Consider the following 16,050-nt stretch of genomic DNA (forward strand, 5'->3'; position numbering starts at 1 on the left):
GGAATATGGGCGCCTAGTACGAGGCGACTGAGACTCGACCGACGGCTGAGCCAAGGCTCAGCTCATCGTCTGCTCTGTCGGGCGAGGGCGAGCCACGGCAACCACGGTGCTGTACAAACCCCTACTGAAGGATCCCTCCTGCTCTGTAATTTAGGCTGTACGATATCGACGATCCTTGGTCCTCTCTGGCAGCAACAACATCATGTGGCGTACAGATATATCACGGTGTTGTCACTCGTTCGCTCGCCTCACACGAAGTCTCCGGACGCAAGCACGCTACGATTACGCCCCTCCCGAGGATGAAGGGGGAGCACCGTATTGGGCCAAGCCTGCTGGTCTTGCCACCCCGCGCGAGGTGCTTGTCCAAGCATGCATTGCACTGGCATGCTGTCTAATGAAGGTTCTATCATAGCTAGCGCACTACCTTGACGAGTTCGTCGTTGGCCAAGAAAGGGCAAAAAAGGTGCTATCCGTTGCGTACGTGATGCTTGACCGTCTGGATCAGCGGGCTTGCTGTTCTGACCAAAGCCAGCGTGTTCAATCACTACAACCGAGTGCACGCGAATATGTCTATGCAAGACCCGACTCAGAGTTCAAGCTGGGTAGATCAACGTGAGGACGATCGTAAGTCCTAATGTAGATGTCAAAATCCTGAGTAGGCTGAGCACTACGTTCAGCTGTAACACCAGCCAATGTGCAACCGCATCCAAATCGACTCCGGCTACAATCTATGATGCCGTTTCAACCCGGTCACCCTCAGCCATTGTTTGAGAAGAGCAATGTACTTGTTATGTGCGTCCGCGAAATATTTGTGATCAGTCAATACTAATGTCTGTCATAAGTGGACCCACTGGATCGGGTTTGTCTTTTCCGCTCCATCCTCATGCGACGTCAGTCTAACGGTCTCACAGGCAAGACCTTGCTGGCCCGGACACTAGCCACCGTGCTCGATGTTCCGTTTTCAGTAAGCGACGCGACATCATTCACGCAGGTGAACATACATACTGCCCACGTCAATCTTCTTTGCACTGACACCGCATCCGTAGGCCGGATGTGGGTCATGTTTGGCACAATTGTTTGGCGCCACTAAGTGCCTGTTGACCAGATGTGGGAGACGACGTTGACATGTGTATACAACGACTCGTAAGTGCACATCCTCGACAAAGCGCAACGAAACTCATTCGTGCTGCTAGTTGCAAGCCGCAAATTGGGATCCATTTCGTGCCAGGTAAGGAACGAAGTCATAAAGTCATCGCAGATAGCTCACGGGCTCTCGTTACGTTAGCATGGGTATTGTGTACATTGATGAGATTGACAAGGTGGCGAGGAAGGTAGGCAGCGGAGGCCTCGAAGGCAGCCGTGACGTTGGAGGAGAGGGTGTACAACAAGCCCTGCTCCGTATGATGGAGGGTTCTACGGTCACAGTCCAAGCGAAGGGTTCCCCGGCTGCGCTGCCACCGACGAGTGGCGATAGTCGGTCGAGAGCTGGTCAGCGAAATCCTAATCTAGCTAGCCGTAGGTTTGCTTTGTCTCCACTTGAAGCTGGCGGCGCTCAACCCGTTCGACACATTAGCTCGACCTGAGGCATACTCCATCGAGACCAGCAACATACTCTTCATTCTGAGTGGCGCATTTGTCGGCTTGGACAACATCATCAAACGGCGCGTGGCCAAAGGAGTAGGCTGAATTGGCCTGTCATCATAACGTCTCCCGCTCACTTCAGTCGCAATGTTAGTCTATAGGCTTTACTGCCCCTCTTTCCTCTTCATCGGAAACGCGAGGCAATGGCCAGATGCCTTTCTTCACGCCGAATACCGAGGCTGTACCAAACATGCTGGACCACATTGAGCCTGAAGGTGAGTCAAAGTGTATCACATCTTGGCGCTCCCCGTTGCTCATTCGCTTCGAAGATCTCGTCCAATATGGGTATTGCATCTCGCAATGATTCGTGAGGCAAATTGAACTCATAGATGCCGGCAGATTCATCCCAGAGTTCATATCTCGAATGCCCTCTATGACAACACTATCACCGCTGAGCATTTCAGATTTACGGAGAATCCTCACGGAAGTCAGAGGATCGCTTGTATCGCAGTATACAGCGCTGTTCGGCTACTCAGGCATCGAGATCAGGTTTACCAGTCAAGCACTGGACGAGATATGCCAGAAGGCCTTCCAACGAGGTGGTGGCGCAAGAGGCCTGCGTGGTATTATGGTATGACCTAGTGCAATATCGATCAAGACATCGGTGTCTAACGCTCTTGAAAAGGAATCATTATTGCTGGAACCGATGTATGAAGCACCGTACGTGAATTTCCCCTGGTTGTGTGGTCAATGATTCTGAATGAATTTCACAGAGGATCTGTGCGTCGACTCATGGAACTCATGCCGGTGTTCAGTGACTGACGGTCTTCGATTTACAGTCGATTCGTCACGTCCTCATTGGTGGCGCTGTGGCGCGTGGTGAGCAGCCACCACAGTATTGGAGTAAAGGCGAGGCGACTGCTTTCTGGGCGGCTTGGGCAACAGAGGAAGAACAGTATCCAAGTGGGTCGCGATAGTTAAGGATGTCTCGATGGCATCGGACAGACTACTGTAACGTCTCTTGTACTGTGTGGCGCCTCCATTGAATTGTCCGTCACTGATTCGGGCCTCCTCACACGAGCGCATAGAACATGGGCGTAAGCATTACACGTTATCCATCTAAACTGCCAGTTATACCGCGGATCACAGGGTGAAGTCAGACTTGGGATGTGTTGACGGGAATATGTGTGATGTCGGGGCACGAGATTTACTCTTCCTTCTTCTCCTCAGCGGCCTCTTCTTTCTCCTCAGCCGTTTCATCTGCGAGCCCCTCTGCTGGGACCTCCTCCTCCTCCGCTTCCTCTGCGGGCTTCTCCTCAGAAGCAGCAGGAGCACCACCGACAAGGCCCGCATTTGCCTTCTGTGCTTCCTCGAAAGCCACCTTGTACTCGGCCGCATCTAAGGATGGTCAGCATCAGTCTCAGCCGCTACATGAGTGATACTCACTCTCCGCGTTTGCGAAGCGAATCGCGAGCGTTTCCGACGTAGGGGGAGACTCAGAGTAGTCCGCCGCCACTTTCCAGACCCAGCTCCTGTCAGAGCCGATGTTGGGCTGCAGCTTCATGTCGGACGTGACTACGGTACGTCAAGACGTCAGACTGATCATAGATCGACCTAAGAGCTCACTCACTGGCGTGGTTCGCGCAAACCTTGAGTGTCTTATCGCGCCGCATCACTAGCCGCACTTTCTTCGTCTCCTTGTGCTGGAGCAGCCTAACGTCGCCGGTACCACGTTCTTTCCACTCAGAGGAGTCCGATGCAAATCGGAACAATTTGGCACGCCTGAACGCGTCGTGTGGAGGTCGATCAAGATTATTCGTGACAATACTCTTAGAGATCAAAGGCGTACATTTTGAAGAGCACATCTTCGTCCTCCTCATTCGTCTTCGTTGTTACCTGCTCCGTGAGCTTGATAACGGGCTCGAAATGAGGGTCGTGCTCCTCTTCCTGCGTCAATGTAAAAGAAAATTAGCCGTCGCGTCGGGCAGAGCACAGATCGCAAACATCGATCGACGCGTCTGCGCATGCCGACAATTCAGGAAACACATACCCTGGGGGCGAGAGCGTCAGGTGTGTCGGTCATGGTGAGATGGTGGTAGGTCGTAAAGAGTCGAAAAGGATGGAACGCAGAAAGTGGCAAGCACAAGCACGTCGCGTGTGATGGCTTTCGCCCTTTGACCCAGAATTACTGACCCGGAACAGACCCCGGGGACTCTTCGCAGCGGGGTTCCCTGGGTCTCTGCGCCCGCCACGACTACCGAGGCGTTCAGTACGGTTACCTGTCCCGACACCTCGTCTACGGACGACCCTCCACGAGCACAATGTCAACACAATGTGCCCGAACTGTCTTCCTGCTATGTCTCTCCTTGCTGAGCTCCCTCGTAACGGCACATATGATTGAAGTCCCAGCGGGCAAGAAGGAATGTTTCTTCGAGGATCTCCATGTCAATGACAAAGTGCGTGTGCACCTTCACTTCTCCGAGTGAGGTACTTACGCTCAAGCTCTACAGATGACAGTGACATATCAGGTCGGAGGTGGTGGCCACCTCGATATTGATTTCTGGGTAAGTTACATACGATCGTGTGGCATGGTCAGTACTCACTGGGTCGCATGCAGCTACAAGATCCAGACCATAACGCACTGGCAAACCATGAAAGACACAGTACTGGAACAGTCTCAATAACGGCAAGAAAGGATGGGAGGCACGAATACTGTTTCTCAAATCTGATGAGCACCGTGGTGGATAAGCTCGTGAGGTGCGCCCATCCGCGATTCGTGTCCAGCATTTTCGTTATCTGAACATCCGTCAGCTTCAACGTCCATGGAGTCATCTATGTAGATGACGATGGTGAGTCTACTTCATGTCCTCGGCGGTCAATATCTGACATGCGTAGACACCGTCGCCCCAATCGAGCGCGAAATCCGACAACTAGCCCACGGCCTGACCGCGGTGAAGGACGAGCAAGAATACATTGTCATTCGAGAGCGGAGACACCGCAACACCGCTGAATCCACGAACTCGCGTGTGAAGTGGTGGTCCATATTCCAGGCGATTGTGCTCTTCGCTGTCGTAGCATGGCAGGTGTATTATCTGAAGGTGCGTCCCCTGCCAATTCATGTCCTTCATGGCCTCACCGATATGGCTATAGTCATTCTTTGAGGTCAAGCGTGCATTCTAGTGTACTGGGAATCCATTCCGGCATTGGACTATTGAGACTGTAGGTCTTGTAACAATCTATTCGCCCAAACAGTCGCTGGAGAGGCGCTCATCAAGCCAGTCACTACACAGCTTACTCTGCGAAGGCAGCCAAGCTAATACAAAGTGCGGTCAGCTCTCACTCACTGGGATCACTTCCGGATGACGTGGCACAGGCTAACTTGAGGCTCATCATGGCTCATCGCTTCGGACACCGGGCCTACGGAGGGATCCAAATAATGTTTCTCATGTTTCACATGAGATGGTCCATGTTCCTTTCATGGCTTGGCTTGGCATTGCGAATGACGCTGTGTTTTCGTTTTGCGTGGCCGTGCGTATACTGTGCTTGCACCCTTCGTATGTCGATATACACTGGCGACAGCCGCGTGCGTGCCGCGCCGCGTTGCGCAGAGTCGACTGTCGCAGGCTGTTCAATCACATGATCGTGACAGTGCGCCCACCAATTCAGTACCACAGTACTTCGCTTATTCTACTTAGGTCTCCCCATCTGCAGTGGGTAGTAAGCTCAGACATGTCCTCGCCCTCCTCTGCCCGCGTTGAACTCGACGCATTCTATGCGCCCATATCCGAGAGGCAGTTGGTGCGCTGTTCGGAGGGGACAGCTGTGTATCTTCTACTGTTACACCGTGCTCCAAGGAGTGTCCTTCAACTTACATCGTCGTGGCAGCAGAATAGGCACACCGCACATCGGTAACATTTGCTTCGTAGGCTCTCCAATGGTTTGCAAGACGAAACTGGTCGCCCGGAAAGCAGCTATCGATTTGGCAATAAGGTTGCGTAGCGGCCTTTCGTTCGTCCACAGTCACTACGGCGCCATGTTCTGGGACCGTCGAGATGGTCACCTCAGGTGCACGTACTGAAGTACTCAGCGAGTGAAGCTAGCAAGCCGGAAGAAACACATGGGCGTGCATAGGCATGTTCGGGCGAAAACAAAGTTTGGTGAGACGCCGGCTCGTCCAGTGCGACAACGTTCGCGGAAGTGGTAAATGAAACTTTACAGTGCACTGCATTGCTTCTCTCGCGCGGTGTCTCCATATCTGTGGATCGATCTAAAGGCACCTTACCCCTGCGCTTTGTGGCGCGTGCAACTTTGCTTTTGTCTCCCCTATCTTGAGTAGGGGCAGGTGCGTCCGATCCATCTCGTTGTTCGTGTGTCAACCTTATGGACCAACGTGATATAATTGGCACATTCAGGCGCTGTTGACCGCTTACGCCGCACGACTATTGCAGTGCGCACGCCCTCACCCTCCCAGCCCGACGTCGATGTCCGCTCATACAATGTCCGCCCCAGACAGCCCGATGCCCGAACGAGTGAGCCCAGAGGCACTTCCCTACGTCCAGGATGAAGACTTCTGGTATCCAGATGGCACAATCATCCTAGTGGCTCGCACAGAAGTGGCGTTTCGCGTGCACAGAGGAGTACTCGCGGATCATTCCGCTGTGTTTCGCGACCTCTTCGCGGTGCCCCAGCCTCCAGAAGAAGAATGTCACGCAGGATGTCCGATGGTGAATCTTTCCGACGCACCGAACCAGATGAGAAGTCTGTTGAGAGCTCTCTATCACCCACGCAGGTACGTTACTTTAGCTTTAAGCTCATGCGGAAGGAGGTCCATTGGCAATGTCTCAAATAGATACTACATGCCCGACCAACGTGTATCGTTTGCCATGGTCGCAGCACTCATTCACCTCGGCCACAAGTACGCCATAGACGATCTCGCCACATCTGCCCTATCACGCCTTAGGACTTGTTTCTCCACTTCCTTCGACACGTACTACTCAGCTATCACTGCCGGCGGCAGCCAAGCGATGTCCTGCACATCGGAAGACGCAATCGCTGCGGTGAATCTCGCGCGCCTCATAGGCGAAGATGCGACCACCATCCTGCCGAGTGCGCTGTACACATGCTGCCAACTCGGCGCTGACGTGCTCACCCGCGGAATCCTCGACGACGGCGGAGACGTGCAGAAACTCGGCGACGCAGACCTGGAACGGTGCATCGACGCCCGGGCGCGACTTGCTGCGCTCGCGATGTCGTCCGCTGTCCGGAGGTGCCAACTGAACTCAGACGACCAGGAGACTCCGAAGGAAGGTCGTTCACGTTGCACGCAGGCGTTCTGCACGCCCTATCTCGCTTCGGCCGCATCTCGAGTGCTTTGCGGGTCATTGGGCCTCCCGAAGTTGTCCGGAGCCTTGGACTCCATCGATTGGTTCGTCGCCGACTCCGTGAGGGGTGGGCTGTTGTGTCACGTCTGTGCCGCCAAAGTCAAGGACAAGGACAAGCAGGAACGACTCCGAATATGGAAGATGCTGCCGGCGGTCCTCGGCTTCAAGTTGGAAGGATGGAACGAGACGGGTCAGCATAAATCGTAGTGCGGCATCGAGGTTTGTGAGCTTGTTTGGTTTGTATTGAATTAACATCGCTGATGAAGTCGGTAGTAGTCACTAGCTGTGCTTGAATTCGTGCTTCGGACTGACTGACACATAAAGTCGGTCGATGCTGTGTTCTCATTTTGGCATGACCTCGACTAAACGGCTGCGATAGCGAAGGACAGAATGCATGTAGCGATTTATATCTACGAATCAAACTAAGTATCACTCTGGTCTCAGGTCGGATACTGGACAGACTTTTGTGCAGATCGTGGTACCAGACGGGACATCTAGATCAACAGGCATGGATCAGCAGAAACTTGCCGGAGAGGGGCTCTCGCCGAATGTCATGTCTGAAAAGGACACGTGCCTTTCATACTTGAGGCTTGGGATGGAGGAGCGCACTCACCACATAGTCTTCTGGCAGCTTACAGAGAGGCACAGCGACGTCAGCCCGATGGTCGAACGCGGAAGGTGAGTGACTACGGAAAGCTGTTGCACATTGATGTCGCTTATGCTACAAGGATACATCTGTGCCCGTTCATTCAATCTCTAGCTTCAGGTACCCTCCTATAATCTCCATGAACTTCGCTCGCTCCTCCCACTGGGCCATATGCGAACTGTTGGGGAAGGTATACCACTTGACTCGCGGCAACACGTTCCAGACAGGTGCTATCACACTATCCGCGGCCTCGTCGTACGCGCCATTCGTAATGAGGATTGGGACGTTGATTTTCGGCAACTGAGGTATAATATTCCATGTCTTTAGGCTCCCGGTGATAGTGAACTCAGAAGGGCCCTCCCTATCGTCCTGGTGAACAACGTCGATCCGAGTAAAGCGAAGGACATACATGGTTCCGTAAACTGTTGGGTCTTCTAGTGCCTTAAACGTCGCCACTACTTCCGGTGGGTATGGGTCAAGTCGGCAGACAAACTGCTTGTTGTACACGTTCATCGCGTCAGCGTATTCTGGGGAGTCGAATGTCCCCGCCTTCTCATGTTTGCGAATTGTCTCCTGCGCGCATATGGTCAACATTGCATACACAGCCCTTAATGTCTCTACTCACCACTATGTCTGTTGGCAGAGTTTCAAGGAGCTTGCGCGTCGCATCTTCCCATAGTTTCATGGAAACCAATCCAGACGACAGGATGAGTTTCCTGAGACCAGCTGGTTGTCTCACAGCAATCTCTAGTCCCAACATCGAACCCCACGAGTGTCCCAACACATCATAGGTCTCGACTCCGATATGCGTCAGAAGATTATGGAATTCGTCAACAAAAAGTTGGACGGTCCAAAACTCCACATCTCCGGCCTTCTCGGGTAGCAGCGTCGACTTTCCACAGCCCACCTGGTCGTAGAGCACGACCGGCATCCCGTATGCGGCCTCGGCCAAGTCGGCCAGTGAGAGTAAGTAATTCATCGTTGCTCCTGGGCCACCATGCAAGCAATGAGCGGGGTGACGCCGGACTTCAGCTCCCCAAAGATCTTGTAGTATGTCTGGCAGGCTTTGCCTGCGCTAGGCACGCTGAGTGGGGCAAACCCCTCTGTGACGGTCACCGACATTTTTGGCGGCTCAATGACGGAGCTGTATGTTGCCGGAAGTGCCAGTGGAAGCGGCGGACTTGGGTGGTGAGTACGGTGGACGCGTGGAAGACTCAAACCGTGCCCCTTGCTTTTATAGTTGATTCAGCTTCCTTATCGTGTTACGGCCTGAATATGCGGACAGTTTGCCACGTAGATAACACTCTCGGCCCGCCCATCCCACCAGTAGTAAGTGATTGTGACCATGTGTTGGTCCTTCGCGTGTCGTCGACTTCGTTCTCCCAGGATTCGTGCGCACGGGCCCGAACACGCACTTTCAAGCGGGCCTCTCGGTGTTCCAATTCGGTGTGTGATATGTAATTATAACCTGATTGAACGAGAATGCCCCAAAGCAAACTTCAAACTCGAGTGCCTGACCGAGTTGAGCGCACTTGCCTTGTGGAAGCTGGGATCGCCATCAGGACGACAACGCGGTTCAAGATGTTCCTAGGGACACTCTCGACGCTGTGGTAGCTGGGCTCCCGCAAGCTCTTCACCATTCGATCATGGATGTCGCGGCACCCCTGTAGTCCAAGTCGAGAGCAATCAGTCATAAGGACCCAACGCGGAACGTCTGGTTCTGATTCAGAAATCGCGTAACATGGAACTGCATCCTAGGTAAATGACTACGGCGCCTGCAAGAAGTCGCCGACAATCTGCATGTACCTCTCCCGTTCTTCCAAGTGCGGTATGTGCGCACTCTGCGCGAACGTGACCCACTTCGCCTGTGCTACTGCCAGGAAGACGGGAGCAATTGCGGCATCCGACGCCGCTTCGAACGCACCGTTCGTCAGCAGGACAGGACGGAGATCTTGTGAAGCTCTGGACGGATGTCCCACGTCTTGATCGAGCCCGTCACAGTGAAAACCAAAGGCCCTAGCCTATAGAGATAATATCAGGAGCAGTATCTTGGTTGCAAGGTCAAGACCCCTACATTGTGGAGTATACTGTAGGATCTTCGACCATCTCGGCGAAACTCCTCTGTACCTCTTCAGGCCAGGGATCGAGTCTAAGCATGAACTGCTTGTTGTAATGTCCTATTGCCGCCTGATACTCGGGGGAATCGAAGGTGCCATCGTTTTCGTGCTTGGCGACCGTATCCTAGAGAGGCAGAGATCAGATAAAGATCTACACCTCTCGACATTGAGGCTTACCTGCACCTCCTGTGGAAGCATTTTCAGTAGGTTTCGGCCGGATTCCACCCAGAGTGAGAAAGCCGCGGGCCCCGATGACAGCACCAGCCTCCTCAGTTCTTTCGGTTGCTTGACCGCGATCTCCATGCCTAGCATGGCGCCCCAAGAGTGTCCCACAATATCGTAGGTCTCCAGACCGAGGTGCTTCATCAGGTTATGGAATTCGTCCACAAACATCCGCACGGTCCAGAATGCGGCGTCGCCGATCTTCTCGGGTAGATGCGTCGAACGGCCACTGCCAACCTTGTCGTAGAATACGACAGGCGCACCGCCATGCGATGGCAAAGTGAGATCGACGAGGGAAAACATGTACCCGTGCGATGAACCAGGCCCGCCATTAATTACGACGACGGGGCACTTGTCGGAGGTGAGATCGCCCAATACTTTGTAGTATGTCTGACAGGGCTTCCCCGCGCCAGGTGCGTTGAAGGGTGCAAAGCCTTCGGTGGTGGTTGGCGTTGACATGTTAAGATCAGGATGATCGCGTTGTAGATGATGGGCCATCCTCCAGCAATGCCAGGTCATTAAGTAGTCTCGAGGTCAACGCCACTGCGAGTGCGTGTGGCCAGACGACTCAGACCAGACGTGCGCAGTACGCGGCGGTGCCACCGCAGATGATGATGATGCCCATCATTGCGAGTTGTGACACTTACCATTGAGATTTCCGTTCATTCCGACAGGGCATCTGTCATTGGGATTCTAGGCTTGACACGAAACCCTCACGTGGAGGGTCTTGCGGCGAGACTAATCCGGATTCAGAGTGATTGATGATTTGAGGTCAAGATTCCTGTTCAAAAGACCGTACCAAGGAACCAAAGTATGACGCACCCAAGACACTTTACTACTCCTGGACGTCTGAAATCGTTACCAGTCAATCTGAACAGCGCCAGCTAGTCGCACAGAAACCATCGTCTCGCACCTAGCATGAGATGTGACGTATGTACACCCTCATCCGACGGAGGGGACGGCCGCGAATTAGGCACACTTGACGATGTAATTGGCCCCTCATACACATGGCGTCGTATTGATAAACGAATGCTGTGATCTTCCGTTAATTCTGTACGCCTCACGACTCGACAATTTCCCATCCGATCGGTTTCCCTGCCCAGAAGGGCACGACGCTCTGCTCGCCTTGTACTAGCTGCTCTTCAACCAACCTACCGAACACGCGCCTAATGACCACCTTGCCCTCACTCTGGGAGACGGGCACGCGGTAGAAAGCCCGCCCATAGGTGCTCACAAATCCCTCGAGGCGGCCGAGCGCGCCAAACGAGTCGAGAAGATGGGCAACAAGGGGGAGAAGGATAGCTGAGGTGTATACGCCCGCTGCACACGCGTGCAGAGGTGAGGCCGTGGATTTTGTGTGCGGGGGATGTGGTGCCGAATCTGAACCTAGGAAGAAACGGGGATGCCCTGGAACGAGATGTACTGTGAGTAGGTAGGATTCATTTCAAACGACGCACCTTCTTTGATAACGTCCTGGAGCGCCTGCCTATCGTCGGGGTATTTCGCAACGGGCTTGCAGAAGTGCCACGACTGACCGGCCCAATCATCGACAGTCAGCGCGAGGTGGTGTGCGGTGACGGTGCAAGCAACAGTGTCGCCCAGGCCCTTGACACACTCGACAGCAGCGCGTGTTGTCGCGTGCTCGAGAACGATGCGCAGGCGGGGAAACGTGCGTGCAACTTCCGAAGGTGAGGCAAGAAGGCAGGCTCGGCATTCAGGACGCAGATGTTGGTGGACGCGTCCGACGGGACCTCGCCATGGAGGTTGAGGACCATGTCCTCCTGCTCCATTGCCTCAAACACGGGGTAGTAGGCCTCATATGACTCAATACCACCATCGGAATTGGTTGTCACGCCACGAGGGTAGGACTTGACACCTGAGCACACGTTTCGACCTGTGAGCGCGAGGGCGAAACGCGGAACTACGGACCAACTACGCCTGCGCGTTTTGCTTTCCGTATCTCGTCGGGCGTGAGCTCCGGAGATAGGTACAGAGTCATCAAGTAGTCAATAGTAGGGTCTGCGGCCTGCAGCTGCGCCCTGTAGAGGAGAGCCTCCTCGGTGTTGGAGATGGGTGGTCTGAGGTTAGGCTGGAGCGATGGTCAGATACCGATGTTGTGGAAGAGAGGCAGCCAGTACCATGACATAAGCGAGCCTGAAGCCTCCTTTGCGGACATGGGGGGCAAGGAAGGCAGCAAACTCGCCCTGGCGCAGGTGGACATGGAAGTCGGCGGGCGCGGCGATGGCGAGCGAGTCGGACATGGTGGCTGGAGGACTTGGACACAAACAGACGCCTGCGCGACGGCGCCGGGTGTGCGCGGTCACATGCTCGACGCGTGCCCACGGTTCGGTTGCTGGCAGCGGCGGTTCAACTTCATCTTAGCTCTCCCTTCCATCTGGGCGCCCCCTTCTTTCACGGCCCTGACGCTTACGACTGCAAACCACAGAGGTGGTATCTTCGACATGGTTGCCGCAGGGTCCATCACCGTTGCTGGTATGTGTACTCTTTGTCTTGCAGTGGCCGAAGCGTTCACCGGGATGCAGTCCGCGTCCGCCCGCCAACATCATGGGAGGCTACACGACTTCCACAAACAACATATGACAACTTTATACGTACGGATGGAGCGCTCTCCATGTCCCCAGCAAAGGCTGCGACGAACAACGCGCCTCTTCGCGATGTCATCCAAGTCATTGACGATCGCGTGCTCACGTTCGACCCCGATGAGAAGGACCCATCTAGGGCCTTCGTCGAGCGGGGCTTCCTTCCTCCGGGGACGAAACGATACAAGGATCGCCGCTTCATATTCGACAAAGTGTTCGACCACCAGGCGCGGCAGGAAGGCGTCTACTGCGGCACCGCAAAGCCGTTGCTCACCAACCTACTAGAAGGATACAACGCAACTATCTTTGCCTACGGCGTATGTCTTGCAACGTACCCACATTTCGTCGCTAACGCACCATCTGTAGGCTACCGGCTGTGGCAAAACACATACTATCAGCGGTACTGATACCGACCCGGGTATTATCTATCTGACGATGGCCGACCTGTTCCAGAGAATCGAGGATCGACGGGAAGAGTACATCATTGACGTTTCAGTCACATTCCTGGAGATCTACAACGAGAGATTCGCGATCTTCTTGCAGAACCTGGTACGCCGACGCCGCGTGGAGGCCTGCAGATCCGAGAGGACAAGACAGTGAAAGTGATAGGGCTGCAGGAGCTCCGACCGACAAGTGCGGACGAGGTCAAGTCTATCGTCTTGCTTGGGAACTCGCGGCGGACACAGTCCCCTACGCATGCGAACGAGACATCGTCGCGCTCGCACGCGGTGCTCCAAGTGCATGTTGCGCAGGCGCCACGAACGGCGAACATCACGGAGCAGCGGACGATGGGCACGCTGTCGATCATTGACCTCGCGGGTAGCGAGCGTGCTGCGGCAACAACGAACATGGGCCAGCGGATGGTCGAGGGCGCTAACATTAACAAGTCGCTGCTCGCCCTCGGAAACTGCATAAACGCTCTGTGCGAGAGTGGAGGCGCGATTCGCCATGTGCCATATCGGAACAGCAAGCTTACGCGCCTGCTCAAATTCTCTCTCGGAGGCAACTGTAAGACTGTCATGATCGTCTGCATTGCGCCCACATCGCTGCACTTCGATGACACGCAGAACACGCTCGTTTACGCGGAGCGCGCGACGCGGATCAAGACGAAGGTCATCACGCGCAACGTCGTAAACGTCGACCGCCACGTCGGACAGTATGTTGAGGCGATCAACCGCCTCAACTTGGAGGTCGCGGAGCTCAAGCAGAAGGTCGCGGGCAAGCGTGACACCGAGGCAGAGAGGGAGAAACGTCGCCGTCAGGAGGCAGCAGCCGAGGTTGCACGTTCGAAGAACGACATGCAGCAGAAAGCAGAGCAGATGCAGCCTTCCATCGTGGACGGTGCCAGCTGTGCAGGCAAGATTGCTGTCGCAGAAGCGAAGCTCAAAGTCATCCGTACGCGCCTCGCGCAGCTCGATACAGAGGCATCGTCTTCATCCACGTTCCCTGCCGACCTGGAGACGGAGCGGCAGTTGCTCAAAGCACTTGCGGGACCGGAAGAGGATGTCGTCAAGGCGCAGTCCGTGTTGAATGCCCGAGTGCAGCGCTCCAGCAACTCTGACGCCATGTTTGATGCGACGCTACGTGCCGTCAGCGAGCGTCGTTCGGACAAACTCGATGAGTACGCTGTCGATAACGTGAAGCTCGACGCGCGCTGGCGCAAGGCCGAGATGGAGCGTGCGAAGGCGGAGGCTGGAAAAGAGGTCCTGAAGGAGGCAGTCACTAGCCAAGCGGAGGCTTTGGTCAACCTCGTCGGCCTAGTGAGCCGCTGTACAGTGATGTTGGGCGACGCGAGCCGCATTCTGGCGACTGCAGCAGGGGAGGGCAGAGATGGCATGGAGGCCACCGTCAAAGCCCTGTCTTCGTCTCTCGGCAATGTCGCTGAAAGCAATGACGAAGCATTCAAGGCACTCCTCGGACACTCGATTGCTTCCTACGCTGCTGGCGCTGCCCCGTCCTCACTCAACACCTTCAAGGGTTATCCTTCCGCTCTCGGCATGGGCAGGTCGGCATCAGGGCCCACCGTGTCACAGCCAGGAAAGCCACGGCTTTCGAGACGTTCCTCGTCTTACGGCTCAGCCGCACCGAGCTCTCCTCTGCGCAAGTCTCACAAGAGTCCTCGCAAGTCGCTGCGCTCCAGCCTTGCTCCGTCTTCCGCGCCATATAGGCGTGTCTCTGACAAGGACAAAGGCAAGAAGAAGGGGGTGCAGTGGCGAGACGAGGCAGGCCAGGGCAACATCGACGACGGCGGGCTCGGTGCAGTGGCGCCAGTCATCACCGTGTCGACACCCGACCTGGCAGAGACGTCTTCTGCTCCTGCGTTGGAACCGAGCTTTGCTTACAAGCGACCTACCTCAGCAGCTGGGTCTGAGAGCGAGTGGGAGGACGAGAAGACAGAAGACAGCTTCAACGTCAGCTTCTCGCAGAATGCCTCACACGACGTATCTGTCTCCGCCGCAGCCGCAGGCGCCGTTCGCAAGCGGCCGAGGGCGAGCCGGCTCGATCCCTCCTTCCTCAAGTCGAAATCCCGGAGCTCGAACCTCGAGAGCCTGGCAGAGAACGACGAGGACATCGCGACGGTGCAGGGCACGCCTACGAAGCGGCCCTTGGGTGACCGCAACATGAACCGTATCCCCTCCCCGGACGGCTCTAGCAGCAGCTCCAGCACCATGGACGCGCTTCACATCCCCAAGGGACGCGAGAGGCAGCACGGAAGCCCTGCGAAGCGGGCGCCGATGACACCGAAGGTCGTCGGTATGAGCAAGGGCGCGCGCAGGCGGTCGGCCATCGGGCCCATGCGCAGCGACCGGACGCGGAGGCGGTCGAGCATGATCCCACAGCTGTCGCCTGTAGACCGCGATGCGAACGATTCTGGCAACACGTCGCAGTTCCTCAACAAGAGTATGTCGGGCGCGCGGAGGGTCGCTGTCAACGGAGGGGAGCGGTCGCCGGCGAAGCGGGTGAAGAGGATATCGCTGCTGAGCGCGTCGTCGAATAAGTTGACGGCGTCTGCCCGCTTGAAGCTGCCTGACGCGAACACCAGCGCCGAGATGAGCTTCAGCGGCATTGGCAAGGGCGTAGGGAGACCGACCTGGAAGTGAAGGACTGCAGCTATCTTGTATGACCATAGAGTACAACCATGACCATGACGACCTGCCTGTACCACCTCTATTATGACCATCGTTGGTTTACTTTCGATTTCGTAGTACGTGTCTTATATATATTGCTATGCATTCCGCACGTTGTTGTCTTAGCACGCCCCTTGTTCCTGTTCCTATACCCTGTCTCTCCTTCATGCGAAACTTGTGTACTGTTCCGCAGATATCTCAGAAATGGACTGCTCAAACGCTATTGAGAGGATCACCGGGCATTGTAAACATTATATCAAGGTGGGCGAATATCGTGGTCATGCCAGCTGCCCATGGCTACAATACTGCCACCTCTCATTAACGTCCCTGGACCGTATCACCGTCTATAGCGTTGTACAGCAGCTAAGTGCTAGA

General features: G+C 55.2%; 7 protein-coding genes across 7 annotated transcripts; 4 read left to right on the top strand and 3 right to left on the bottom strand.

Annotated features, from left to right (window-relative positions):
- Nucleotides 1–28: 28 nt before the first annotated feature.
- On the top strand, nucleotides 29–2,665 carry B0H18DRAFT_20547 (P-loop containing nucleoside triphosphate hydrolase protein). The gene is made up of 17 exons (XM_048037111.1): nucleotides 29–355; nucleotides 413–477; nucleotides 533–624; nucleotides 678–792; nucleotides 843–859; nucleotides 912–991; nucleotides 1,047–1,053; nucleotides 1,106–1,143; nucleotides 1,194–1,228; nucleotides 1,286–1,515; nucleotides 1,574–1,677; nucleotides 1,736–1,856; nucleotides 1,911–1,926; nucleotides 1,981–2,212; nucleotides 2,267–2,301; nucleotides 2,355–2,361; nucleotides 2,421–2,665. Exons 1-17 carry the CDS (start codon nucleotides 203–205, stop codon nucleotides 2,556–2,558), a joined length of 1,485 nt encoding a protein of 494 aa, XP_047901429.1. The 5' UTR covers nucleotides 29–202; the 3' UTR covers nucleotides 2,559–2,665.
- Nucleotides 2,666–2,788: 123 nt separating this feature from the next.
- Nucleotides 2,789–3,664, bottom strand: B0H18DRAFT_949894 (RanBP1 domain-containing protein; the record flags this gene model as incomplete). The annotated part of the gene is made up of 5 exons (XM_048041927.1): nucleotides 2,789–2,979; nucleotides 3,028–3,156; nucleotides 3,212–3,363; nucleotides 3,431–3,528; nucleotides 3,632–3,664. 5 exons carry the CDS (start codon nucleotides 3,662–3,664, stop codon nucleotides 2,789–2,791), a joined length of 603 nt encoding a protein of 200 aa, XP_047901430.1.
- A 164-nt stretch (nucleotides 3,665–3,828) lies between these two features.
- On the top strand, nucleotides 3,829–4,876 carry B0H18DRAFT_20634 (supernatant protein factor C-terminal domain-containing protein). The gene is made up of 6 exons (XM_048037114.1): nucleotides 3,829–4,037; nucleotides 4,092–4,145; nucleotides 4,199–4,338; nucleotides 4,393–4,430; nucleotides 4,477–4,679; nucleotides 4,732–4,876. Exons 1-6 carry the CDS (start codon nucleotides 3,903–3,905, stop codon nucleotides 4,759–4,761), a joined length of 600 nt encoding a protein of 199 aa, XP_047901431.1. The 5' UTR covers nucleotides 3,829–3,902; the 3' UTR covers nucleotides 4,762–4,876.
- Nucleotides 4,877–6,077: 1,201 nt separating this feature from the next.
- B0H18DRAFT_1112749 (uncharacterized protein) lies at nucleotides 6,078–7,169 on the top strand (the record flags this gene model as incomplete). The annotated part of the gene is made up of 2 exons (XM_048032860.1): nucleotides 6,078–6,370; nucleotides 6,431–7,169. The coding sequence occupies 2 exons, from the start codon at nucleotides 6,078–6,080 to the stop codon at nucleotides 7,167–7,169; spliced, it is 1,032 nt and encodes a 343-aa protein (XP_047901432.1).
- Nucleotides 7,170–7,707: 538 nt separating this feature from the next.
- Nucleotides 7,708–10,406, bottom strand: B0H18DRAFT_1081210 (proline iminopeptidase; the record flags this gene model as incomplete). The annotated part of the gene is made up of 4 exons (XM_048031356.1): nucleotides 7,708–7,969; nucleotides 8,018–8,181; nucleotides 8,234–8,595; nucleotides 10,268–10,406. The coding sequence occupies 4 exons, from the start codon at nucleotides 10,404–10,406 to the stop codon at nucleotides 7,708–7,710; spliced, it is 927 nt and encodes a 308-aa protein (XP_047901433.1).
- Nucleotides 10,407–10,649: 243 nt separating this feature from the next.
- B0H18DRAFT_1134442 (Dihydroorotase) lies at nucleotides 10,650–12,208 on the bottom strand (the record flags this gene model as incomplete). The annotated part of the gene is made up of 5 exons (XM_048035579.1): nucleotides 10,650–11,354; nucleotides 11,405–11,588; nucleotides 11,669–11,823; nucleotides 11,877–12,036; nucleotides 12,086–12,208. 5 exons carry the CDS (start codon nucleotides 12,206–12,208, stop codon nucleotides 11,008–11,010), a joined length of 969 nt encoding a protein of 322 aa, XP_047901434.1. The 3' UTR covers nucleotides 10,650–11,007.
- A 51-nt stretch (nucleotides 12,209–12,259) lies between these two features.
- B0H18DRAFT_967991 (P-loop containing nucleoside triphosphate hydrolase protein) lies at nucleotides 12,260–15,898 on the top strand. The gene is made up of 11 exons (XM_048043461.1): nucleotides 12,260–12,440; nucleotides 12,491–12,864; nucleotides 12,914–13,042; nucleotides 13,072–14,605; nucleotides 14,627–14,716; nucleotides 14,738–15,126; nucleotides 15,148–15,326; nucleotides 15,351–15,396; nucleotides 15,436–15,448; nucleotides 15,485–15,554; nucleotides 15,591–15,898. Exons 1-11 carry the CDS (start codon nucleotides 12,272–12,274, stop codon nucleotides 15,646–15,648), a joined length of 3,051 nt encoding a protein of 1,016 aa, XP_047901435.1. The 5' UTR covers nucleotides 12,260–12,271; the 3' UTR covers nucleotides 15,649–15,898.
- The last annotated feature ends 152 nt before the right edge of the window (nucleotides 15,899–16,050 follow it).

The sequence above is a fragment of the Fomitopsis serialis genome, assembly GCF_022376445.1.
Source record: "Fomitopsis serialis strain Sig1Antser10 chromosome Unknown B0H18scaffold_1, whole genome shotgun sequence".
NCBI classification, from domain to species: Eukaryota; Fungi; Basidiomycota; class Agaricomycetes; order Polyporales; family Fomitopsidaceae; genus Fomitopsis; species Fomitopsis serialis.